General features: G+C 41.5%; 1 protein-coding gene across 7 annotated transcripts in view; it reads right to left on the bottom strand.

Moving 5' to 3' along the window:
• Window positions 1-440: 440 nt before the first annotated feature.
• The window catches only part of lrrk1 (leucine-rich repeat kinase 1), a 66018-nt gene continuing 39104 nt past the window's right edge, over window positions 441-27354 (bottom strand). For all 7 annotated transcript variants that reach the window (XM_047331472.1, XM_047331470.1, XM_047331471.1 and 4 more), the window contains 14 exons: window positions 25142-25448; window positions 20629-20798; window positions 18773-18976; window positions 18548-18687; window positions 18119-18256; window positions 13289-13483; window positions 12158-12309; window positions 10394-10511; window positions 9215-9331; window positions 7099-7296; window positions 6783-6997; window positions 6040-6483; window positions 4943-5044; window positions 441-2481 (listed from right to left, as the gene is read on the bottom strand). In XM_047331472.1, coding sequence (XP_047187428.1) covers window positions 2304-2481; window positions 4943-5044; window positions 6040-6483; window positions 6783-6997; window positions 7099-7296; window positions 9215-9331; window positions 10394-10511; window positions 12158-12309; window positions 13289-13483; window positions 18119-18256; window positions 18548-18687; window positions 18773-18976; window positions 20629-20798; window positions 25142-25448 — 2678 coding nt within the window. In that variant the 3' untranslated portion in view covers window positions 441-2303. The remainder of the gene's footprint in view (window positions 2482-4942; window positions 5045-6039; window positions 6484-6782; window positions 6998-7098; window positions 7297-9214; window positions 9332-10393; window positions 10512-12157; window positions 12310-13288; window positions 13484-18118; window positions 18257-18547; window positions 18688-18772; window positions 18977-20628; window positions 20799-25141; window positions 25449-27354) is intronic.

Below are 27354 nucleotides of genomic sequence, written 5' to 3' on the forward strand. Positions count from 1 at the left end.
AGTCCTGACTGAACATTATGATGGAGGACTGATTGCAGGCCTGTTAGCTGCTCAGGGTTTGTGCTGTTGTGCAAACAGAGAGTTAAGATGGCATAGCTCGCACTGCAAGAGCTGGATATATTGGATTTGCTTCATTGTTTTCTCCCCTTTCAAGTATGGACGAATTGCTGAAATGAATAGCATCAGCGGCAACGCGGCGAACAGGGGGGACTTTTCCAATCATCAAGCAGAGAGCTTTGCCAAATGCCTGCAGGAGGCAGAATCCTGTGTCGCTCATACCAAGCAGGAGCCGTGTTATCAGCCTCCTCAGGCAGATGGGAATCTGTCATCATCACTTCTGCTCTCTTTCTCTCTGTGTCTCTCTCTGTACACTGAGGGACAGACTTGTAAAGTTTCCAACTGTCTACGGTATTAAAAACAGACCCTTTTCAGAAATGAAACAGAATTATTATAAGAACTTTATTCAGTACCATATTATACAGCGATTCTTATAGCAATATACTGTACCTCCATTATACATTCTGATAAATAAATAACCTCTGCCTTACTCTGAGGCTGGTATGGACTATATACACCTTCTCACTGTCCACTGTTGAACTGTAGATATACTTATCCAAGTCAATAAAACAATTTTTAATTGAAAATAAAAATAAAAAAGTGTAAAAACCATGTTCTCAGCATTTTACTTTGGAACCACACAAATAAACAAATGCTTCACCCAAAGCCCGTTGTCAGTGGAACACTATTCTTTAAATCTGGCATGGATCTGCCATGTCTTTAATTGGGTTTTGGAAATGACTTGTAATTGTTCACCAAACAGACCCCATCTGATAAAATGCACATTGGTCCCACGTGTCAGTATTTCATTTGTTAAGTTTAAATAATCTCTGTCTTTATGTTTCCCTTCCTTGCAGACAGGTGAGAGCAGCTTCAGTGGGAATGACTGACATGATTTGATGAGAAACATTTTATCCACCAAAGCTGAATATGTTCCATGGTGGTGCAATCTGATGGTAAAAGTTGGAGTCATTTTCTTGGATTTCAACAACAACAACTTGATCCACTGACACTGTCAAAGCTTCAGGGGGCTGAAGTAAATTCAAGTCCTGCTGATTGGTTGACACTTGTGCTTCTTGGCGGTGACGTAATGTGCATCTTTAATAAAACATGCCCCAAAGTTCTGTATGAAATCTCACATGAATGGACCATCAAGGGCGGCCGTCGCCCCTCATCCAGCTGATCTGTCAGAAATACAACTGCATCTGTTTACAGCCTGGCCAAACACTCACCACAGCATGCTGCTTCACTCAACAAGAAATGGGTTTTTTTTATACAGGGCTAATGTTGTCTTCTACATTATGTAAAATGTACACATGCACCAGACTCTGTCTTGTTTTGCACATGAAGGTAATGCGAACCCTCCCTGCGAAGGAAAATCGGAGCAGTCATAATGAAAACTAAAATTCAACAGAGACCCCGGGAACGAAGCTTTGTTTAAAAGAAAGTGTTTCATCAGAACCTGCCCAAAGCTGGGAACAACTGGTCAGTTGCATCACGTTGCACAGAACACAGATGTGAGTTTGCTGCTCACGGGCCACTCTGGTAACAGAGGGAAGCTGCGGCTGACATGCACATTCATATGGCACAGTTTAACACGGTGGAACACTGTGTTCTTAATGTGTGTCAGTACCATCCACCGATTTTACAACCTACTGTCTGTTCACCAGCAGCTAAAACCCAGTTCATTTAAAAAGAATCAGTACTTGTCCCTTAAGAATGTCCCCGGCATCCGGCGTCCCCTCCAGAGGGCACAGTGTCGAAGGCTGGAACATTTAAAAGGAGACTGAAATAGACACGGAGAATAAACAATAGAGTTGCAGACAGAATCAGACCCAAACAATCCAGCACATCTTGAACTGAGATCCCATTCATACCACACTGGCTGCCAGCACTGAATGTGAAGACCAACATTAAAACCTCTGTGCTGGAGTAAAGTCACTCACTAGAGGATCTCACCATTGCTGTGTGACTCAGCTCCATGGCCTTTCATGTCTGCTCCGACATGACAGATTTTTCAGGTCTTAACATATTATTGGTGGCGAGGTATGTAGTGGGGGGATTTAACCACTGTGCACAGTTTGAGGCTCAGCCCCTACAGCAGACCTCCTCCTCCTGCGTTGCCCTGATGTCAGCATTCGGCCACCCCCCTGCTCTGAACACTGGCGGTCTGTCGGCATGTATTTCCCTCGGCTCGCCCTCCATACAGAGCTGCGATTCTGCGCCTCGCCGTCGCAGCACAACAGCTACCTTCTTTTCCTCATGCTGGTCTCCAAGCGGCCCAGCTCCTCGTAGGACTGGTAGAAGACTTCCAGCTCGCGGCAGCCCCAGCCCCTCCAGACACACAGGCACCACTCCATGTTTTCCTTATGAAAGCCACATACAACTGTGTCCTTTGCCACTAGTGCTGCCTCCTCCAGGATCCTGGGAGAAAAGTGAGAGGAGAGGGAGGGAGTGAGCGGCACAAGCAAAGAGATCGATCTGCAAGGAAAGAGCTAAAGTTGGAGGGACATCTCCGAGCGCTGTAATTAGCTTTTCCTGGAAGCTCCTGGGCAGTTCTAGGAAGCTGCTTCTTGGAAAGCCACGGAGGATAGGGAGAACATTTTCAACACTGAAGTTACTGTTTGTCTAAGAGCTGGTAAAGAACTAAAATCCTTAATTTCTCCGTTCTCCAAAGTAATTTCTCCTAAAAAAAGAAGCAAAAAAAAGTTCAAAGAACAAAGTTATACACTGCAGGATGGGACAAAGCAACTTACTCTTGAACTCTAATTTATGAAGGCTGTGACACAAAGCATTGTGGGAGGAAGGAGGGCTTCTGGTGACCCTGTATCCTGAGCTCTACCACCCATGTATCATGCAGAACAACCCTGAATTATGTTCTTCCATTGTTGTTTCATCTTTCTGAGGCGTGGCATTATCCTCCTGACGCCTAACCTGACGCCTAAACTGGGCGGCGAGGCTCAGCGACGTCACGTCGAGGCCACACTCGAACTAACAGACACATAAAACAATAACTGCGGGTATCGACAATGAAGATGTAATGGAGCCAGACAGCTCAGTCAGAGTGGGCAGACAGCACAATGTCCATTATGTCATTACAGGTACAGACCAACACCAGCAGCTATGACCTATGAAAGAAGCCCACAGGCCCGATGACCCCTCCCTTGACCCTCCACTATGACCTCCCAACGTGGCAACCATGTTACAGGTGCACCATGTAATAACTACTTATTAAGGACCCGAATTTTAGGTGGCCCTTTTATTGCCTGTTGCTAAAAGGGCAGGCCCCTTTGTTAAAGCTCACACAGAAATCCTTTCTGCAGCAGACCAGCTGCTGGCTGCTTTACAGGAATAATTACAGGCTCAGCCAAGGACCATAAGTACATGATGAAGGATCTTTCTCAGCTTTATTGAGGCTGCATCAGTAATTTAATATATAGCTCTTTGGCCTGTCCTCCCCCAGGGTGAAGGGTTTCAAGCGGAGCTGAAAGTGGGCCCCATACAGGTGGAAGAAAGCCTTTAGTGTTTGTCTAAATCTAAACACAGCAGAACAACATTCTAAAATAAAAAAAAAATAAAGGAAAAATGAACAAAGGAAAAAAAGGGGGAAACATATCCATCTCATGAAAGCAGAAGAAACAAACGTTGACCTTGGTACTAGGGCTGTCGCAGCATTGATTTTTTCCTTACTGCATGAATTGGTAAAACCATTTTATATAAATACATAAACCCCAGGTGCTACAAAATAGTTTAAAAAGTTGGTTTGGTTAAAAAAAACGATCATGTTCCAATGTAACTGTCTGCTAATTCCCGTGATGCCATTAAGAGAGTGACTATGCAGCAGGGATATTGGTCAACATCCATCTTTATTTCCGAGCACTTTTTGTTATTCATTATTCTGGCAAAAGCCTTAGAGACTCCTCATAGACGTAGCGCCTGGGGGGCTGGTTCTTCCTGTTTGTGTGTGTGTGTGTGTGTGTGTGTGTGTGTGTGTGTGTGTCAGCCTGCCTGCTGACAGACAGTCAATGTGTTTGAGTGAGAGAGAGCGAGTGGATGACAGCAGGGCAAAGAGCACTGCACACAGCTCGACAATGATGGAACGGCCTCTTTTATGTTGTTAAAAATTTGTTTCATTATGAAACTGTGGCAGGACGTATTTAATATACAGGTCATAGAATACTGTATACACGCTGGGTATGCAGTGAAACGATCGTCAGTTTGACTCTGTGGTGGGCGTGATGTGATGTCATAACCGCTGCAATAACTGCGGCAGCCCTTCTTTGTATATCCATCTTTTTTCTTTCATTACAGTAAACATTCACGTGAACGTATGTTCACAACAATTTACACGTCTACTGCTTCCATTGCTTAAATGTCACTTCAGCTACCATGCACTTGGACAAATTTCAGCAGCTTTCACCGGTTATTCTTTCAGCTGCATCATTGGAGCAATTCAGCTCGTGCACAAACCACTCGGCCTTGTGAAAAGTAATTTGTTTGGCTGCACAGCCAACGTGTTCACTGATTCATGACGATGATCTCACTGTTTCTCTTTGCCAGCAGACTGGCTTCACATTTAGAGCTGCCTGACTGTGAACACATGCAAATTCAGCATCACCGCTGCTGCACAGGGGGCAAGGTCAAGCAAAGGGTGTTGTTGCAGCACCCACTGGAGGCCTAATTGAATTACTAATTAAAAAATCATCTTGCGGGATAAAGCTAAAAACTAAATTTAAAAAACTTTCAAAATTCAGTAATATATTTGAATTGGGGGACAAATATTTGGTCTTCATTAATTCAAGAGCATGCTTTAAAATCAAACAAACAACAAAAAAAGAATGAATCCCAGGCCAACAGCACTGCTCTGAACAGGAAATGAGCTCACCCTAAAGAGGAACATGCCGGTGGACTGAGGACCGCGATGACACGCCCGGTCAGCTGATCGCTGCGTGACTGCATCTCGACCACCATCACATCACCTCCACGCCTGAGAGATGTCAAAACACACAGCATGTGATGAGCAGAAATATCAAATACACACTTTTAACAGCGTAACAGTGTGTTATGGTGCAAAAAGAGGCTGAACTAGCTGTTTTCTGAATTTAAACCTACCTGAATAATAATAGTCTAAACTGAGACATAAGGTCAAAACTGACCTGACACTGAACTGTTGTTAATCAATGAGGTTGTTGAAGTATAGGTGTTATAATATACAGGCTCCCCTCTCAAAATATAATGAGAATCAACATTGCCCTTAATTTACCAATGGTTGTCAACAATAACCATCATTTAAAACACATCACCTTTCCCAAGACTAAAGAATTAGTTCCCATAAAATATGTATTTCACAAAATAATGCAGCATACTTCAAATAACAACATCTTAAGGTAAATCATGTTGTATCAGTTTCTACATTTACAAAGTAAATGCCAGCTCGTCTCCCTAAAACTTATCTCTGACGGTTCAGTTTCAGCTTGTTATTGTGCAGATGTCATATTTATGATTCACGTTTATTGCTTATGATAAGTGGTGTTACAAATTATTCCTGTCAAAACACTGACACATCAGGAAAGTCTATAATAGCCTAAACATTCAAGTTTTAATGGTATAACCACTGAGGAAAATATGTCCTCCTGTTAATCAGCTGTAAATCATTTCAAAGCACAAATTATTACAGTACATACACAAAAGATAGTTTGTATGATTATGTATGTTCATATATGTATTTTCTCAGTATTTGTGCATCATTTCATATGCCCAGAATAAGTGTTATACAGTAACTAATAGTGTATACGAGGTACAGTCAGTATATAGTAACTTGTTTACCAAGCTTTATAATTTCTGGTGCTGTAGATGGTGTTTTACTACCTGTATTTGCTCTGCGCCGCTCTTACACTGCATCATATTCACTTGCTGCTATAGCTCTACATGTGTGCTGGTGTGTCTTTGTGTGGTGTTTATTAGGTGTCCACCAATATGTACCTGGGGATCCACAGAGTCCCATTCACCGGCAGCACACTGAAGGCTTGCAGCTGAGGCACTGTGGGGTTCACAGTCTCTGCAGAGTCCAGATCAGGATTAGCAGATGCCTGCTGCTCCTTGGCACAGCCTGTCCCATCCTGGTCAGCCGGCAGAGGCATGCTGCTGTGTGTGGTGGACAAGCTGAGGTCGGCGGCGCTGGACCAGTCTGACCCCTGCGGTTCCAGGGAGCAGTTGGACGATATGGAGCAGTAGTCTGTCAGAGAGTCCTGGTGCTGGATGATCTGAGTGCCCGCCTCCTCACTGTAGATCAATGTCACTTCTCCATTGGTCCATTGCACATTCTCCTCTTGGTCCATGGTCTTGAGGTCAGTGGCCTTCACCGTGGTAACCACTGCGGGACGCTGCACGGTGAAGACGTCTCGGAGAGGATAGCTGTCACTGCAGCTGAGACCACCACAAGGACAAATAACAGCCACTTAAATCAAACCAAAATTTGTCATCAACTTGGTCATAAGCAGCTTTTTTTCCTCCTGCTCAGCTTTAAGTCAGACAAAGATTGTATGTTACGCAACATTTGTGATCAATATCTCCAGGCAGCCCTCAAATGTACTCAGTATTTGCAGACAATATACAGTGTGTGAGCTCATTAATAAAAAAAAAATAAGATGTCAGGTAATTTTGATACACCAAAATCAGACAGCCTTCTTTCTAGGTGAAAAAAATGAAGCTCAAGCTCCACTCACCAGTACTTGGCACAGAGGTCATAGGAGGCAGCATGGTAGAGCAGCAGGGTGTTGATGTGGTCGTCCAGGGTCCAGACGGCCTCTTCTCCCCACAGACTGAAGCTGGTTGCCATGGATACGATGGAAGATGGCGGCTCGTAGGGCTCCAGCCTTTGAACTGCCTGAAGACTCAGGCAGTCGATGACCAGCACACCCGGTCCGTTGGAGAACCATAACTGACAGAGACGGACACAACACAGTTTATTAAGCAACTTTCTTTGTGACTCACCAAACACGATTTGACGCTCAAAGCATTTCTCACTGAATATCTGCTCACCTGGGAGCCGCTGCTGACCAGAGCCATGCTCCTGACAGGGTAGGGTCTCTGCCTGGGATCGGAGTCTTTCAGACCGAAAACAGTTTTGTTGAGGGTGTGTGAACACAGGTAGGTTTCCCCCTCCAGAGGAAGGTCCTCCACAAGGCTGTACACTGCCACCAGGCCGTCAGACATCCCCGCAAACACTCTGGCCAGGCTCTTAACAGGAGAGGAACAGGTCTGTTAACATTTACATTTTAATCAGTAGCCCACTCTCTAAGACACTCACTCTGGATTTGTTTCATCTCATTGTCTAAATGTTGCTTCAGAGGCCTGTTCCCTCTTCAGATGTGTGATAGTGCTGTGGTGCACAATGTGTGTTGTAAACATCCTCAGCCAGAGAAGTAGCACCTGATTGGCTGAGCCAGGAAATAAAAAGGTGTATTTATTTATTTAATGTATTTATGCTACATTTTTTTGGTCGTTTTAGAAAAAAACGTGTCGCAGAAGTCTCCCTAGATGGAGATTCCTTCCCTGAGACACAGTGGACAGATGGTATTTTGTTCAGTTGCAAAAACTCCTGCCTTCAACCTTCATGTGACAACCAGGACAAATATTCCTACTGGATTTGTCTAACTGAAGCCTTGCGTTAAAGAAAATCCAGGCGGAATATTTGTCCTTCCTTCATATTGGCTTCAAAAAAACTTGGGAACAGATTCTTGCACAGAACTATAATTTTGTCCTTCATCTCCTCTGATGTCATAATGGATCTTTTCAGAGCCAGCGTGGACATGTGAAATCATTAAATCCATCAATAACTCACTCAGTGGTATATATGAAAATGTGAACCTGTCAGAATTGCAGGGCAGCACTACCAGTGCCCATATAGAGTAAACAGCACAAATCATATTATGGCCAAAGCATTGTATATTTTTTTCATAGCTTTTAAATGCATTTTCTTGATTTCATTCCTCTTTAAACTATTTCTTGTAGGATCGTATTACATTGTAATGTGAAAAATTTACATACAGTATCATTCTGAAGATATTATCTGTAGAGCTGCAACAGTTGATTGAATAATTTATTAGTAATCGACTACTAAATGAAACGCCAACTTCTTCAATAATCGATAATCAGTAGATTTTTTGTGAAAAAAATGTCAAAAATAATTAATTAATTAATTTCAGCTTCTTAAATATATATTTGACTGAATAATTTTCTGGTTTCTTTGCTCCTCTATGAAAGTAAACACAATAAATTTGGTGTGTTGACAAAAACAAAACATCATCTCTGGGTTTGTAAAACACGATTGACATTTGTCACGATTTCATGGACCACACAACTAATCGATTAATCAAGAAAATAGTCAACAGATTAATCGATAATGAAAGTAATTGCGAGTTGCAGCCCTACTTATCGGGTCATTTATTATTTTTTATTACCGTTTGACTCATTAAAATGGACAATTCATTTCATTATGTCAAACAAATTATCACAGAATTACACACAGTAAAAAGACCATCATATTTCATTGCACTCATTGATACCAGTCACTCAGTTTGGAACATTGACCCCCTCTTGTACAACCCGCCCCCCTGATAACACCTGGATTCAATCCCCTACACTTCAAAAGGTAACCATGGCACAGCAGTTACAACTGGTAGCAGGTCAGAGGTCAGCAGGGGAGCGGCAGCAAGCACCATAAAACTACTTTTCCCACAAAAGTATTCTTTGGTGCCTCACACTCGCAATCATGCTACTGGCAATGAGTTGTTTTAGGGTAATTATGAGTGACAGGCAAGCGTTTACCTTTGTGGGCGGGTGGAGGTGGTAAATGTGGGCTGCTCTGATATGGATGCACAAGTTTACAAGGCTTCCTGCCCTCGAGGGGATTTTTGTAGATTGACAATTTTCAGTTCTGACCTGTGCTGTGCTGGAGGTGTCACGGAAACGTCACATGTATGACCTACTATAACTGCTGTGAAGTAACCTCACCACTGACAGATGAGATGCTGCAACTATTAGATGACATACTGTTTGCTATGGCATAATCATGTTTAGTTGTTTTGTTTGTTGCACAAAAATGATTCATTCCAGGGAAACAAAATGAGGATTGTGTGTGTAAACATGAGCCGACCTGTTCTACTGCTGGAACAGGGAACAGGCAGGTGATGATGGCGGGACAGGAGAACTGTCTCTGGGGTTGACTGAGTGGACACATGTCCTTCAGACTGTAGATGAACACTTCCTGCTCCTGTGGCACAAACACATGCAAAAGCATTAAGCATTAATTAAAACATTTTGTTGTACTACAGAACCAGTCTGAGCTTGACTGGCTATTTTTCCCAGCTCCACTCTCGTTAATAGGATTTATGTGAGAACAAAAAAAAATCTCATGAAGAAGTCCTGAAAATATCAGACCACTTATCCATCAGGCTCTGTTCAAGTGCAAACACTGCTCCAGTGAATTGGAGCATTCAACTATGTTCATGTGATTTTAAATTGATCTGATCTCTCCGCTCTCTTCCCGACAGTTCATATCTACAGACTTAATTCTGATTATGATAAACCCCCCTTTTTTGTTGATTATATTTGCAAAGTCTGGGGAAAAAGGGAGAATATTGTGTTTAAGACAGGGATGTAAAACAACATTTTATTTTGGAATGTGACACTGCAAATGTACATTTTGGTGTCTTGTAAACCCCCAGGGTCTGGGTCCACGAGATGAAAACAAAATATATGAAAATGAAACTTATATACAGTTAGCAAAACTATTTGCCACAATGTTACTATGACTACTGTAAACTTCCTGGGAATTAAAGGGGACGGTAAAAGCAATTGTGGAGAGAGCTTGTTTCTCTCTTTGTTGTCGTTGTGATTTTCCTGCTCCGGCTGGACCGCGAACCCTGGTCCTCGTTATGGGAGTTCGACGCGCAAACCACTAGGCTAAAACCTCAAAGTTGCAGCCACAGCATGTCTCTTAAGGTGTCGACAAGTGATGTTTACAAAATGCATTCGCAGTGTTGTGTTGTGCAATCCTCACCACTTTTTTTGTTTTTGATTTACAGAGCCAGGGCTGAGCCGAAAACCCTGATTTTTTCCGACGCACACAGAACCGACAGCTAACGGACAGTGAGGAAATATTCTGTGAAGAGAATTGCCTACTGCCCTTTTAAAGGAAATTCTTTGTATTTCCAAGAGGTGTGTTAAATGTGGTCCTGCCTAACTATGAGGAGAAGAACCAGTGCTGTTTTATATTAATAGAAATCAAGTAGAATGTGATTGGAGGTGGTGGTGAAGGCTGGGTGGTGTGTACCTCAGTGGCCACCCACAAAGTGTTACACATCTTCATCTGACAGCTGATCCTGCTGCCTGGACAGGACATCCTCTTCACCTCCACCTGGCCCTTCTCCACATTCACCACACTGTAGTTCCTATTCAACACACAGCAATACACAGAGATGAAAAATGACTGATGATGATGACTTGACTGACATAATGATTGGCTGCTTTAAGTTTTTTCGGTAACACAACACTCTCTAGAGTTTTGACTCAGAATGGAGCCCAAAACAAATAATGTCCAACAAGTCAGATCTGCAGATGGAAACAGGTCAAGTCATTTGCATCCTGTTTGCTTTAATCATCCTCTGCAGAAATTATGTAATGCAGTCATGTCAACATGTAGCAGAATCTCAGAGGAATGTAATATGGTGTAGTGTTCCTAATAAAGTGCTTGGTTATTGTAAATCAACGATCTGCTACTCTACTACTTTTGTGAGGGTGAATTGAGCTTAAAGACTCGCTATGATCCTGAATTTCAAAATGGAAATCAGAGCCTGTTGTAGTCCCTGGAGTCCTAGGTGAGAGTTCTTGCCCGAGGAAGTCATAGTAAAGTGCAGTTATCCTCATCCCAGTAAATGAGCTGGAGCGAGGGCCTGGGCTGAGGGGTAATGCTCTGAGGAGACAGTTCACTGTGCTGCCTGGGCTGAAGGACTGTGTGCCATGTACATGAAACTTTGATACCAGTTTTGACCATTATTGTGTCCACGTAGTCTAGCCATTCAATCAATCACAAGGTCAGAAGAGAGACCTGCAACATCTAATTTTAGTATAATATCAGTTTGTTTGAGAAAGGGGCTGTTCTCAGAATTCACACCTTCAAAGTGCTCTGATTGGCTGCAAACTGAGTTCATTCTGAAGAAGACGAGAAGTTGTCCAACACTAACATTGCTCTCTCAAAAACACCATAACAGGAAACTATTAATGGAATGGATCTGAGCAGATATGACAAAGATATTATCCACACTGTGACGCAAGAGGACTTCTCTTAGAAAAAGCAATTATGACTTGACTCTAAACAACCCTCATCAATACTGAAACTGGGACCTCCATATATTTTCTAACATCTGTCTGCATCTTTTCAGATCAAATGTTACACAATAATTAGGGATATATTCCGGGGCAATATTGGCCAAAATGAGTGGATCGGATATCGGAAGTAAGAAGTAAAATCCGATCCGATACATTACAGTAAACATACCAATTAAATGTCTATTTACGTATATACTAAACCTTGAAAGACATTCCAGCATCATATTTTTATGCTAATTTATTATTATTTAATTAACAGTTTAGAGCTAAATTTGTTTTTTGCTTGTTTGAATGGTGCTGACCAAAAGAAAATCAGCCAAAAGTTCTGTGAGAAATAAAACAGCAGTATTCCATAACTCAGTCATGTTGCTGGCTATGTATGTCTTCTTTTAGGAGAGTTGATTATTTGTCTTAGAGTTGATTGTCTTAGAGTTGAGTATGAGGTATTACATGGCTAGGTTAATCAAAGTGCATCCTGAACAATGCATTATTCATATTTTATTTGACGAGTGGGGAAAAGATTGTATAAGATTAGTATGGGATCAGTATCCGCAGATACTCAAAGTTGCAGGATCGGTGTCGGATGGGACACGAAAAAATTGGTATCCCTAATAATAATCATGGGAAGGGTAAATATATTTTTTTAAAAGTCATGCATTAAAGTCAAACGAAAAGCAGTTATTAGCAGAGTTATTGAGTTGAAACAAACCTGTCATCCTTGTCTCCGCTCCAGAACACAGCACTGTATCCCTGCAGGTGGGACAGGAAGAGCTGCGAGTGGCTCTCGCAGGACAACACATACCTGAGGCAGGGGAAGCTTGGCTCCTGCATCTGCCTCACACAATGCATGGCCACGGGCCTCTGAGAGCACACACACACACACACACACACACACACACACACACACACACACACACACACACACACACACACACACACACACACACACACACACACACACACACACACACACACACACACACACACACACACACACACACACACACACACACACACAGTAACATTTAGCAGCTGTTAGTCCAGAACATCAGTGGACTTAAGCTCCACTCACTGCCTCCTGCTGAATAAAACCATGTGAAATGTAAATAAAACCATCTCTAACCTTTGGGGGACATTTATTATGATTATGATTATGATTACTTTCCCCCCCCCCCCCCAAACATGTTATTTATGTTTGCACCAAATTTTTACCACTGCTCATTTTAGAAAGGCCACCACCAGAAGGTTGTTTAGATTTTCAATAAATCATGGATGTTTGTTTCAGGCTGCTAGTGGTATCATTAGTAATCTATGCCAATTTTGCTTTTATTCTACAGCCATTACATTGTGTAATAGAAAATTTAGTTCATAATGAGAATTAAAACAAAAAGCTTGCCACTTTAATACAACTTAAACACATCATAAGTCAGCTTCAGGCTGTTACTTTATGTCCAGGTTATATTTCCATACTCCCTCACTTGTAATGACAGTACTGATACTGTTGTCCTATGTAGGGCAGCAGACAGACATGCTACCTCCCTGCTATTGCAAGCATTTTCTTTTTTACCAGCCAGAAATTAGCAAAATATAGAGGGTGTCCTGCATGGAAGATTTCCACAGTCTTTGTATGACAAGGCCCAGGACGAGTTTTGTTCACTACAACATACAACCAAGCATGCAAACTCCACACAGAAAGGCCCTGGTTGGTTTGGACTCGAACCCCGAACCTTCTTGCTGTGAGAGTGGGCTAACCACTACACCACCGTGCAGTCCCTCCGCAATCTAAAGCCAACAAAAAGGTCAAAGGGATCACTGTGTGTCAACAAGCAGGTGCACTCACCTTCTCAGGCTTGGTGTCCCAGCATTCAGTCAGCAGGCTGTGGAGGCAGTGGAACTGAACCTCCTCATGACTGCCCAGCACTGGCCTTGTGCCCTTGGAGAGCTTCTTGGCTATTTGAAGCTGATGCTGTCCCAGCGCAGGCCTTCGTCCAGACAGCAGCTCATACAGCACCATACCATATGAGAACATGTCCACCTTCAGGCGGCGGCCGCGATGATGAGGGAAAAGAAAACAAGGAATATCAAGGTCAGGTTTCAGAGCAGCATCCGAGGAGGTCCCTTTTGTCACACATTAAATTCAAATGAATATGTGGCTGGAGGAAGGTTACGTAACTCATGTGTTGAATGTATGATCCCTGTGGGAGTATTAGGCCTGAGCAAAAGTAAACCTGAAAATGGGGAATACGGCAAAAGAAGGTTCTGTAAACACCTGGGAACTCTCCATAGTCCAATCACAGTAAACTAAGATGCAGTAAAAACTATAAAGTAAAAATTATAGTGAACAGTACTCACGGGAACTTGGGAAACATATACCAATCAGCAGGGGAATACAGGCCAGAGGAGACACTGATTGATAGAATACATGACAGCAACACAATTCAGTCTTATCCTACTCTATTATCTTCTAGAGCTCATCCATCTTGTGCTTTAGATTCCCCCCCCCCCTCTTATTAGTGATAATCATGGCACTTTTCCTTTTTGTTTATAAAGCATACATGAACCCGAGTCTTTTTCCATTCCCTCCTCAGTCACCTCGTCCTTGAAAGCCATTATCTGAGGACCAAAATACCCAAGTGGATTCCTGTCTCTGAGTGGTCACAGATAGTGACTGGGGGAGTCTGCCCCTCTGAGAATTCTCAGAATAACTGTAGAGGTAAACAGTGGTGCAATGCCAAAAACCACTCGACTACTTTTGAGGTGACATCACTTGGTAACGGCTCCAGATACACTTGAGGTCTGTGGTATGGTACGGCGTCACAGGGGCTATGGAAAACAATCACCTAGTCATATAAGGACGTGACCTCAGTTTGATTAGTCTCGATTCTTCTCACTCTTCAGTTTTAATTCTCGCTAGGAAGACAACGAAACCCTGTTGAACAACACATCTGAAATTCATGAGCTGCATAAAATCTTGATAAGAGACATGTACAGAGCCAGCTGCATATTTTATATTAATATTTAAAATTGCTAATTTCTGTGGCATGATAACCTTCTGTACAGTCTGGGAACAAATTAAAGGAAAGAGCCCAGTGGTGGAGTGGATAAACACAATTGTGCAGAGCATGATGGTTCACTGAAGGGTTAAAGGAATATGAGCGTGGCCTTCACAGTTCTGCCCAACAGCCCAAAGGTATGGATGCCAAATGGGATGCAGCACTAAACCCAGACAGACTTTTCAAAGTCCTTAAGCAGAGAGCAAATAACAAATCACCTTGACCAAAGAGTTTCCCAGCTTAACACTAACGTTTCAGACACCAACATACCCACTTCCCTACTCTCCAATAGAGTGACTCACAAAGTAAAAAAAGTTACTGCATAGGTGATATATCAGCGCCACTCGAACCATATAAATACTGAACACTGTTCCATCCAGTTATTGTTTGTTATCTTTACTGGACACAGTGCAGCTGTGGGTCAGGACACTGAACCTCCAATTGCCCCGATGAACTGTCAGTGTGTGACGGTTAGTGAGCCAATTTAAATGGACCCTTTTACTAAACAAGACTACAAGGGATTGTTCAGGTCAACTTAATTTTGTAACAGTTCTTATGTATGTCCATTTAGGACCGGGCATCTTTTTGAGACAATGATTCATGAATGTCAATTTCCTCGGGTCTGTTTTTCAGGTCAGGGCCAAAATCTTGGACTTGATTGGTCAAAGTCCTACTGGAATTAGCTGTTGTAACAGTACAGTATTAAGGAATGTCGTCATGGCCAGAGCACACAGGCGATGTACTTACAGCGATCAATAATTCTTTTGACATACATAACGCACTAACCCCAAAAGTTTTCACCTCAATGATAAAATCAGTTGTTAAATACCCTTTTCACACATTTATAGGCCACACTCTTCATTAAATTCAAACTATGAGACAATCCATGTTGTGGATTCCTAACCTGAACATTGTCCAGATCTTTAACTGACAAGTACTTATGTGTTTCATTTCTTCCCAAGACATTCACAGCTGGCTGGCAAGTTATCAGCCATGAAGCTGCTTTTCATTTATTTTTCTTTTATACTCTGCACTCCTTTCCAGCTTGCTCAATCATGTCTTCTCTCTCTCCAGCCTTGTCAGCATCTCATTAAAATAGTAAAACCTCATCAAAAAGTGAAATTAACGCCCAGGAGAAGGGGAAAGTTGTTTGATTGGCTGAAGCCGACTCTGTGGGAGAGGGGCTGATGAATTGAGGTGAAGGCTTATAGGTAGTTTTCCTCTTCTCTTTGAAAGGCAGGGAGCAGTGAAACATTAAACCCTGGTAAAGAAAAGTTCCCCAGTGAGAGGAGCAGCTCAGGGCAGCCTAGGTCAGCCAAGTCAGACCAATGCCCCTGATCCCAGTATTTCACATTTACTGCTGCAATGATTTAATAGTGTTAAACCAATGACAGAAAATTCAAAGCAAAGTCAATGCAAACCAGATATCCTTGGATTTTGGACACTTGGTCCAAAGAGTAGAAAACTATACAAAATAACATATTTGAAGATGTTTCCTTGAGCACTGGTAGTAGGCATTTAGATAAATAGAAATAATATCTACGGAAAAGGTCCTTGTAGTCTTGGTGCTAGCCCTGACAACACTGGGTGGGATACTAAGCATTGGTACAGTACGACAGAACCCACTGGAATGTGTTTGTAGAGAATTTGAAAAAGTTCAGACAGCTATATATATATATATATACACACACATATACATAAAAGATTTACTAGAAAATACATTTTACATCTTTCAAAGTCACAGAGTGAAAATGTGGTGCGATCAGTTTTTGTGTGTCTGTTAAGGTAGACACTCTACAGCCATATTAAAACCAGCATGGGTCTGTGGCTTTTCTTCTTCCTTTGCCATTAAAGCAAACATGTGCTACTAATCAGACAGTAAGGCAACATGCTGCAGAGAGGAAGTGGCCAGTCAAAACAATCAGCTCTCTAACTGTTAATCCTCTGGCGTGATAAATACAACACACACTTAGGAAGAGGAGGCCATTTCCATCCCAACACCTTCTGCTCCAACAAGAGGCTGCACATCAACAGAGCAGAGTCCAGACAGATTCCTGCTGCACTGTAAGACTCTCACCTGCTGCTCCCACTGCAGCTTGTGGGTCAAACAACTTTGACAACTTCCCTGATCACTCTCTATTATTAACTCTACATGTGCCCCATGTTAGGATCAAGTGTCTCCAGAGTCGTGTGGCATGACGGAGGCTGTGTCGGCCATGACGAGTGATCCCCTTCGGAATAAACCCCACCAGGGTTTGTTTTGAGTTAACCCTCCCGTCTTCAGGAATGCAGACCATGAGAGCTGCTAAATGATTCTTGGGCAGCTCTGTGTTGTTTCAACATTAGCTCATGCACCGAAGAGCTCACTCAGAGTTGAAAGTTGCAATTCAGATAGAGGTGGTTAAAATAAATCTGATATATTAAAGGTTATTTTGCCAAAATAAGCAGTATTGTTTACCTGAAAAGTAGAAAAATGTCAAATTTAGCTGTCTTGTGGATGAGCAGGTGAGGAAAAACCTCCTTTGACTGCACAGCAAGTCAAGAATGTCTCTCCAGAACGTAGGCGGGAAATGTTTCCTTGTCATATTCAGTCAAATGCATCAAAACTTCAGCACAAATAGAATCATAAACATGAGGACTTTTCAGGGCAGCTGAGCCATTCACCTGATCGTGTCTGACTGATCAGCCTTCCACTTACTGAAGAGCCGACTCAAGACAGAGAGACCCCACGACAACAAAAGCTGAAGGAGGCTCCAGTGAAGGCCCGGGAGAGAATCACCAGGGTCTGCTGACGTCTGTGAAAACTTGATTGACTAATTGACTGCAAAGGATTTTCCACAAAATATTAAATATGATGATTTTGTTTGACTTCATGTCTGTGTATCTGGCAATTTGGGCAGTGTGTTTTTAAAGGGCTATAACACCACACCGTTTTTCGATTCAAATTAAAGCTGAGACTTGGCACTTTTATGTATTATCCATTATTCGATTTCACATTGATTGTGCTAAAGCCAAGAGCCTGGGGACCCTGTAAACTATGCGCACTCCATATCTGTTTGAGGCAATATAATGTTTAAGCATACATTCAATAAATAGTTAGAATTTCATCCTTGTATTTAGCTGTTTAGTTTAATTGCTTATTATGTATGGTTTTATTGCATGTTGTCTCTTATCTTCCACTTTGAGTGTCCATATCAATATTGTATTGTATAAAGTATTGTTATTGTATATAGTGTTTGTTACTGTTATATTTTCTGGCAAAGTGTTTCTATTTTATGTTATTTACCTCAGACTCTGACTCTATTCTAATTTTTTTATTATCACACTTTCCCCTGTGCTGCTACACTTTGTGCTGCTGTGTCGATCCCAAATTTCCCCTACAGGGGATCCATAAAGGTTAATCTTATCTTTTCCATTTTGTTGTGTGGTTTCTGTCCCTGCTCTGAATTTTTTTATAAATAAAGTATTCTGTCTTTAAATTTAGCTGGGGGCCACAACTGTTCATGGTTTGTTTTATGATATCTAGCAAACAGTTTACAAAAGTTCCCACTGATACTGAGCACAAAGTGCATCTCAATAACACTGATTAATGTGGTTTAAGGGATGGTGGTCAGCACCTTCTCATCATACACGATGCCTGGTCGGATCTCAGGAGCCTGGTAACCCGGTGTGCCCTCGACGCCCAGCGCCCCCTCGTGGAAGGATTGTCGAGAAATGCCATAGTCAGACAGTTTAATGTTGACTGGATCCTGCACCTAGAAGAAGACAAATGAATGAGTTAATGAGCTGAACGAGATGATAGAAACAGTAAGTCTATCTGCTTCTTAAAACAATAAAAATGGAAAACATCTTTGTTCATATGATTCACTTTAGTATTTTAAATGTCTGTCTTGATAATGTGAAAAAACATGGACAGGCCTTTATTTTTGTACCACTGACAAAGTCTGACATGTTCATAGGTAATCTAATAAATAAAGTATATTTGACTCATATTATAAGCCAATAACAAAACTGTATGGCTTTCTTAAGGTAATTCACATACAGACCTTCAGAGACCACACCAGGATGTTGTCAGATTTGAGGTCACAGAAGATGATGCTCTTCCGGTGAAGGTATGCCAGTCCCACTGCAATCTGATACGCCACCCTGAATGTTAGCATGTGACCGAGGGGCATGTACTTGCAGCCTACAAATAAAAAAATACATTGATTTATGTTCAAAACAAGCAAACTTCCAGAGGGAAACCACACAATGAACATCTCCCTACATGCCTTTGCCTTTGTGCTTCTCCTCCAGCACAGTGTTGAGGCTGCCCAGAGGGGCTAACTGCAGGGCAAAGCAAAGCGGGTGGATGCTGATGCCCACCAAGGAGACGATGCAGGGATGCTGAAGAGAGTGTAACATACTGGCCTCCTGGCGAAATTCAGAGAAGCTCCGGCAGGCATCTGCAGACTGCAGGTGTTTCACCATGGTGTCTAAAACAATGAAAGGGGGATGAGAGGAATCACTAAAGTTACATGTTTCATATTTCATCAAAGACGCTTCGTCAGGTCTGAACTGAAAACGTTTTACAGACGGTATCCAGAGGAGTTATAGTATAAACCAAGTGCAAACACATGAATAATAGGCTGTCCTCACTAATGTTATTAGTTTCACATGTCACAGATTAAATTTTCCCCTGCATAAAGGGTTATTTTTTAAGGATTCATCATCATAATAACATGGTCGCAATAATGTTGCAAAGCATGCTGATGTTTTGCAGGTATAATGTTTACCATGTTCATCGTATTAGTTCAATGTGATACTATGCTAACATTTGCCAATTAGCACTAATCAAAGTCTAGTTGACGTTAATGGGAATAAAATGTTATGTAAGTTTATTATCTTTATTATTATTTCTATACTTATTCTCACTTAAATGTTGATGAAACATCTTTATGACACAATAAAAAAACAGCTGCAGCTTCCTCCAGCAACAGCCTCCATCTGACACTCGAGTTTTCATGTGCTTCTCAATCCAAACACTGAAGTTCCCGGTCCACAAATATTTCGTTTGTAAACTTAAATGATGTGACAGAGAGACTAACTGGGAAAATGCGACGTGCTGCAATCCACTAGAGTGAGGGCATATTACTCTGGTAGATTCTCTGGAACTAGAGAGACACAGAAACGGTGGTGGTACAGAGATGTTACCACCACTGTTATGAAGTTATGAACTTTGACGTTGACGATATTAAGTATTAATTATAGTATATAGCATAGATATAAAGTATTAATTATCCGCAGCTCTTCGGGCATGCTGCTGGCACCAACTGTCATGTTAACCTGTGAAGGCGATAGTCAGCGCTGCCTGAAATGAGAAGCTGCCACCTGGATGTTTTGGTACACTATTCTTTGCTGTTGATAATAAGCAACACAACTTAGTGAATCTGTGTACTCCAGTGTCTTAATTCAGGAGTTACTCAATGTGTAACCACATTTGCAAGCTCCAATTGAGAGTAAGCTTGCACTATAGAGCTCTGCTCTGATAAAAACATTGCTGCACTACAATACTAGTAGGCTAGGAAGGACCAAAAACGGTTGACACATACAAATATGGCCAAGTCAACTCAAACCGATCATTGTAATGTATTTGGTGCATCTCTTTATATCACTAGCCCAAAGGGTAGAGAATCAGATTTGTTAGAATTCATCCTCTACGGCCCATGAGTGTGTTCACTAAAGTTTGTCTAATAATTATTGAAATATCTTGATAAAAAGCCAGAATGTGAATTTCATGGTGAAGCCTGGGGAAAAGTCACAATCACCAAAGACATCAGGACGTGTCATCTTTGTACCATAGATATCTGTATCAAATAACACGGAGATGTTGAGGTACACTCTACTGCTGCATAAGTGACCTGCTGGAGGCCAACAACCTACATCACCAAAGTCAGTAACATTCATCCCCTGTGGAACATGAGAATATTTCAGTCAAAACCAAAGTCAGGTTCTGCCTGACTCTTCACACAGTTTAGTAACATGTGCATATTTATATTAGAGATAGTATAATTTCTATGTGTTGTATAATTCATGCTTTTATTGTGAACAGTTCATCAAAATTCTTCTTTTACATGCTGTGTCGTACCTGTGTCGCTGCTGATGTTCTGCTGTCGACACTTCTTGAAGTGGAAGCGTTTGATGGCCACTGGCTGGTCACAGTATCGGGCTCGGTAGATGACAGTCCCGCTGCCACCCTGGCCGAGGATTTTATTCTCGTCTTCGGAGTACTCCAGCTGGGTCTTCTCCAAAAACAGCCTAAAACAAACACACAAAAACAGACTCCTGTTTATCTATTTGGCCCCAAACCTGGAGCGCTGACATTTTGGGTGATTTGTTTGTTTGCTCTCTTAACCAGAGCTGAAGAAATATTAGTTTCATCCTTGTGGGCCCAGTACAGAGTTAGAGTGGCAAGAAAAATTAAGTATAGATATTCATCTGTTACTGTTACACAAACTGTGGAGAAGATTTATCTCTGTAGAAGTGCCAAGAGTTCAAATGCACACTACAAAGCTGAAAAAACAGCAAAAGGCATGAAGGAATTATTTTACCTGATTTAGGAAGAAAAAAACAAACCATAAATGCACACTTGATAACTTGACAGTGCTGACTCAGGAGGTAGAGCAGGTCGTCTACTAATCAGAGGGTCAGTGGTTCAGATTCTGGCTCACAGACCTTTAATGCGCAGCTTCACAGGGACAACACAAACCAATCAAGAGGGCGGCTTAAATGAGTCTGAATGATCTGAATGGTGACACAATATAATGCTGAATCATCAAAGAAAAAAATATTTTGATGTAAATCTGCTGTACAATAATTCGCAGTAAATGGCAAACTGCATCAGTACTTTTTAATTAGCTGAATCATCCAAGGTTCCAGAGTCGGGATGTCCCAAGCAGATCTTCAGCACTGTCAGAGATAATCATGTCCGGTTTTAGTGCACAAGTGCTTTCAGCCTGTTACAGTCGCTCTTGTTCGCTTTTTATTTTTTTTAACTTCTCAGCTTTTTTGCTTTGTCTTAACTTCCATGAATTATTGGTAGATGAAGCTTAGCTTAGTTCAGATCACTGTCTTCTACACATGCCTCTTAAGTTGCAAGCACATATACCGCCATCTCTTAGCCCCACCAGCTCATTCTCGTTTTCATCCAATCACAACCCGACACGCAAAATTTTAATAACATTCTCTCTCCCCTGTCCTTTCATTCAGCTGCCATTTTAACACTGCAATCACCACATGACCCACCTCAGCCCCTGGTTATGTCCAACTCACTTAATGAGAAATCTCAACTTCGTACTCCGTTCATCACCACCACCAGTGTCTTGGCTCTGCCTGGAAGCGTCCTTCGCGTCTGAAAAACCTAATTCATAGGACCGCTTCCAAGGTGTTTTACTTACTGTGGTCTCTTGCTCACATTAAATCTCATTTGTTTGAACTATTCGAAGCTGTGCCCTCACTAATGTTCTGTTGGTATTACTTTGTAGGGGAACTACTACTTTCAGTCATGCCACAGTTGTGCAACAACTTCATGGCTGGATTACCTTATTTCTCCTGTGGATCCATAAAGTATTTCTGATTCTGATATCTTTATCAGCTGGTATCAAATTTCAAATATGTGTGTTCTAACCCCATTGCACTGTTCAAAGCATAAAGCATAGCATTAACTTCCTCACTTCATTCTACTTCTGTGGACCAATGAGTAACGGATATTGTCAAGTTCTCAAAGTTGGCACCAAAAGGTCACAATTTGAGTCTCATCTTTTGAGTCCTGTGAGGATTTGTTTGAGCAAATTGTTTTGGCTAAAACCAGCATCATCATCTTCATCACTACCATCTGATGTCAGAGGCCTCACCAGGGTAAAGCAGTTCAGCTATCACATATATGTTCAGTACTAAAGTACAGCCCTTGAAGGATGTTATAAACATTGAACAGGGAGTTGATAAGAAAAAGGTTCCCCATCTGTGTTGAAATTACCAATATTTAGAAACAAAGGAGCTCAAATCTCCTTCATGGTGGAGATTAAGTCTGAGACTGTCTCATATCAGATCTTAGTGTCAAATGCTCGGCTTCAATTTCGAGCTCAATATCAAGAGTGAACAACACAAACTATAGCACATTTTAATAAAAGACCAACCTTGGCAAAAGCTTATGTAGTAGAATAGTCTAACCTTAACCAGCCCACCGGCCGTAAAAAAAAAATGGATGACGCTAGTTCATGGCACTCTGTTTATACCAGCATCCATCTTACATTCTAGAGAGCTCGAGTTCAACACATTTAGAATTGCAGTTACACAAATATTTGGAGGGGCTGTTTAACTGTAAAATAACACAGGCCCATGGAAATGTTTGCTGCAGCAGAGACAGAGATGTGCTTGCGCAACTGACCACCCAGCCAACAACCCCTATCCCTAATCCCACATGCAGTGTTTCAGTATATTTCATGTCTAGGACCAAGACAGAGACACAGATATGTTTACTCCAATAGCGAGGACTGGTGGTTACCCTTGAGCGCTGACAACACATTAACAGATGCTGTTACTGGGAACAAATCAGCTGAATCTCATTATACAGCCACAGCCCTGGAGAGCTGCTAGCTGTCAGTGTGTGTGCGTGCGTGTGTTTGAGAGAGAGATGCATACAGTAGATACTTAATACATACTGTGTGAATCAACCAGCTCCTGTCAAAAATCTGACTTCCAGTGAGTGGCTGTGGTTTTCCAAGGGGAGTTATCAACGGTCACAGAACAGACCTCCAGCCAATCAGAGGAATGGTACATGTGACGTTGCTCAGAGTAACAGAAAAGTGCAAACAGGCTACAGCATGCAGCAGGCGTTTGTTCTTCTCTTCTGGAAATATAGCATCCACTTCTTTTAATACTGTCTCCATAGCGGATGCCACAGACTTCTGCACATCAGTGGCAGCCATCTTGTTTGTCAACGAAAATGCTTCAGCGGCCCTCCTCTGTCATCATATCAAGCGCCCCATTTCAGATAAACGGTTGTCATTGGCCCAACCAGTTTCAGGATGAATGGAAATCGTCTGAATGGGAGGGGAGGGCAGATATATCTGTGAGAGTGAATACAAATTAGCTTGTGGATTGGTTTGGTTACAAGCTACAAGCTACAAACCACAACCTCAATATAACAGAAGTGAATACACCTGTAAACAACCTGTTAAAATGGCAGCCATCTCAGTTTTACTGAAGTAACCACATTGGACGAGAAAGGACGAGCCATACCACAATAACAGAAGGCGTTGTGGCCATCCTCAAAAACTCAAAATAGAAACCATGCATATTTGCATTGAAAAACGTTGGGTTAGTAATTCTGACTTGGCACGATTGGGGACAAAATGGTTGTTAAGGAAGGAAGCTGCATGAAGTCAAAAGTCTTGCCGTTAGTAATAACTCCCAAAACAGCAAACAAAACAAGGAGAAAAGAATTCTGATGAATTCTGGCAGCACATTCTTTGGTCAAATGAAACCAAAATAAAATAAGTTTGGATCAGGCCAGGACTGCACAGTGAATCTGTGACTGTGAATCATGGGAGGTGAAAATGTGTGCTGACGTGGGCTGCATGTGCACAAAAGATGTAGGTGTGATAACAATAATAAATGGCATTATGAAAGCAAGGTATTATACCCAAATACTGAATGACAAAATAAGAAGAAGAAAAAAAGGAAAAACTATGTTCTGGAAAAGTTGGTTTCCTGATTTTGAGTCCAAGAGAAAACCTTTGGAGTATTTATACCAGAAGGTTGAGCAACAAACACCTCCAGCAAAGAGCAGCTGAAAAGAATCATCTGTGAAGAACGAAAAAACATTTCACCATAGATTTGTTTAAGACTGGTATCCTCCATGCCCAGGAGGATTGAATAAGTCATCCAAAATAATAAGTAGACATCTGAAATATTAAAAGATAAGAATCTCTTATGAAGAGCGTACTGATTTTTTGCTGCGGTTGCTTATGACATTAAATATGAGCTGTTACATGGCCTGAGCAGACAACTGTACTGATGACAACTGAAACTTTCCTGCTCTGTCAGAGGTGTTCTATGTGTGAGGTCTCAAGCCCAACCAATATTAGCTTGTCACAAATATATCAACATCAGCATACGTAATTAGATACTCAATTTCAACTGTGGATCAATAAAGTATTCCTGATTCTGATAAGTAACAAGAAATGGCAGGAGACAGATGTTAAAGATTTATTTGAGGTCATGTAGAAAGACGGTCTTCACCAAAGACCACTATGTTTTATTAAACATTTTTAATTCTTCAATAGACATATATCTAAGTCTCTATTTTAAAGACTACATTTAACACATTTTTTAAAAAATGTTTATGTTAGTAAATTAATTTGGCCTTTTTCATTTAGATTGTTGAACTCCTTAGTATGCAGTGGAAGTCTTAGATCCTGCTGTTGTTCCAGCAGATCCCAGGTACAGTATTAACTTAGGGCCTTCATTTTTCACAACTGATAGAAATGATGGTCAAAAATATGAGAACCAAGTTGCACAGATCCCCAATTATCTTCTGACAGATGTGGTGGAGTGTGCAGAGGTACAATGAAATAGTTCATTAAAGAGTGAGAGGTTACCGTGCAGGGAAGTCAGTCATGAAGAGTTCAGGGACCAGCTCCTGCAGTGGGACTGGCTGATCAGGGTGCTCAGGACAGATGATGTGCTCCTTCTCCACTGCGGCCAGCACACAGTCCTCCATGTTGAAGTAATGAACCCCTGCTTGTCCTCCTCCTTCTCCTCCTCCACGATCCCCTTTCTCTGCGACGTGGCAGGGCCGGCTGGCTGGGACCTTGGCCTGCTTCTCTTGGCCCGGTGAGGCACAGAGAGGACAGGGGGCGTACTGCTCAATGAGGAGACTCCCATCACTCTCACTGGCTGTCAAAGCTACAAGTCACGACATAGAGACCAGACATATTCATGATTTGGACACAGAGTTGGGCTAGTCCCAGTCTCAAGATTTCTAATTGGAAAGGGGTGCCTATTTCAGAATAACAAATACATGACAATAACAGCATTACATTTTTACTTCCAACAAGGAGGTTATGTGATTGATTCAGTTTGTCTGTCTATTTGTTAGTAGGATAACTCAGAAAGTTATGGATGGATTTGCAAGAAATTTTCATCAAAGATAGGTCTCTAGGGCAAAACTTGACATTTTGAATCATATCTTCACAAATACGTAACATTTTAAAAATATGTGGGTCAGATGGAGATGGGAATGCAAGTTTTGGGTGAAACGGCATATACTGTAGGTGGGGAATTGCTCTGCCTTGGCGGAGGTGAGTGCTCTTGTTGATTTTGTACATGGTTTGTACTTTGTTTATTTGCTAGCCATGTAACTTTGTTTTGTGATGGTTATATATTACAAAAGTATATTATCTTATAAATCTCATGAACCAATGGTTGTATCGATATGGGACTGGAGGCGTTGTAAAGCTGAAAGGCCTTTTAGTCACTTTGCATTCCATTTGATCCATCACGTCATCTTCTTGCAAAAAAATTAAGGCAGAGTTAACACAAAGTTAATAAAATTAAAATAAAATAAATAAATCAAATCAAATCGAAACTAGAGCCAATTCTGACATATACCACATTTGACCTTTAAAGGTCAAAAGTCAAGGTCACAGGACCAGTTTTTTTTTTAAATTACCATAACTTGGGAAATTGCATTCAGAATTTAACAGAATTTTAGAGGTCCTCGTGCAATAGCCCTATGGATTCATAGAATCAAATCTGTAGTTAACTTGATAATGAGTATGCAAAAGTTTGCCAAATGATTATGCAACATTATGTAAATGAGGGTGAATCTGCATCTCCTATTCCCTCGATTTTTATTAAATCATTAAAATATATTTCAAATTTCACAGTGACTGGTTTATACATCCATATGTGGTGCAGATTATCTGTTAAGTGCAAATCGACCAGTCAGTTTATTAAATATGAATTAATTTTAAATAGGACAACAAATGATTAGTGGTGTGTTTGACCGATTGCATCTGTCTACACAGGACTGAGAGCTCAGCATGTTAGGTGTGAACCCTTATGTGGACCACAACATTCTGTTGTGGGTTTGAGACCACGGCACAGAGACCAACACTTTTTGTGACATTACATGGCCTGACCCTGGTGTCATGCTGCTCACTAGTGGAACTTCAGAATAAATGACGGGGACACATTCCCATCAAAAAGTCAAGGTTGATGTGGTGACACCTGTAGTTACTGGTAACGGCAATTATGGTTTGATAAACATAACATGTCACAGAATTCTGGGGGCTGCAAAACAAAGCAGTGTCATTTTAATACACAAGTCATGTAATTATTGACCTGAGTCAGAAAAGCATGACACAATGTAGCCAATTGAAGTTGGGTACCTATATGAGAAGTTGGAGGTGTGCAGCCTGTCGCCTGCAGCTCTTCATCTAACAGCTCATTAAGGCTGCTCCCGACTTTTCCATTACTGCATGACATATTTCAACCTGCTGCTGAAAACTGTCTCAATTAATCCCTAATTAAATTGCAAATTTAAGATCTTCTTTCTGTGCAACGATTTGGCTGATTTGCATAAGATATGAGATGCTGAATCTAAAGCATGTAATAACTGTGCATAGCAAATATGGTGAAATGTGAAATAATATACTACACTGCTCCACCAGATGTTAGTGAATCAGCAGATCGCACTGGAGGTGCCTAATGAACCTAATGAACCCCCTTAGGTTCAAGATTATCTGCAACCCCCTTGACAAGGGGGTTGCAGATAATCTTTTTTGCCTGAAAAACCACAGGCTGGTAA

This window comes from Scophthalmus maximus, chromosome 4 (genome assembly GCF_022379125.1).
Source record: "Scophthalmus maximus strain ysfricsl-2021 chromosome 4, ASM2237912v1, whole genome shotgun sequence".
NCBI lineage: Eukaryota > Metazoa > Chordata > Actinopteri > Pleuronectiformes > Scophthalmidae > Scophthalmus > Scophthalmus maximus.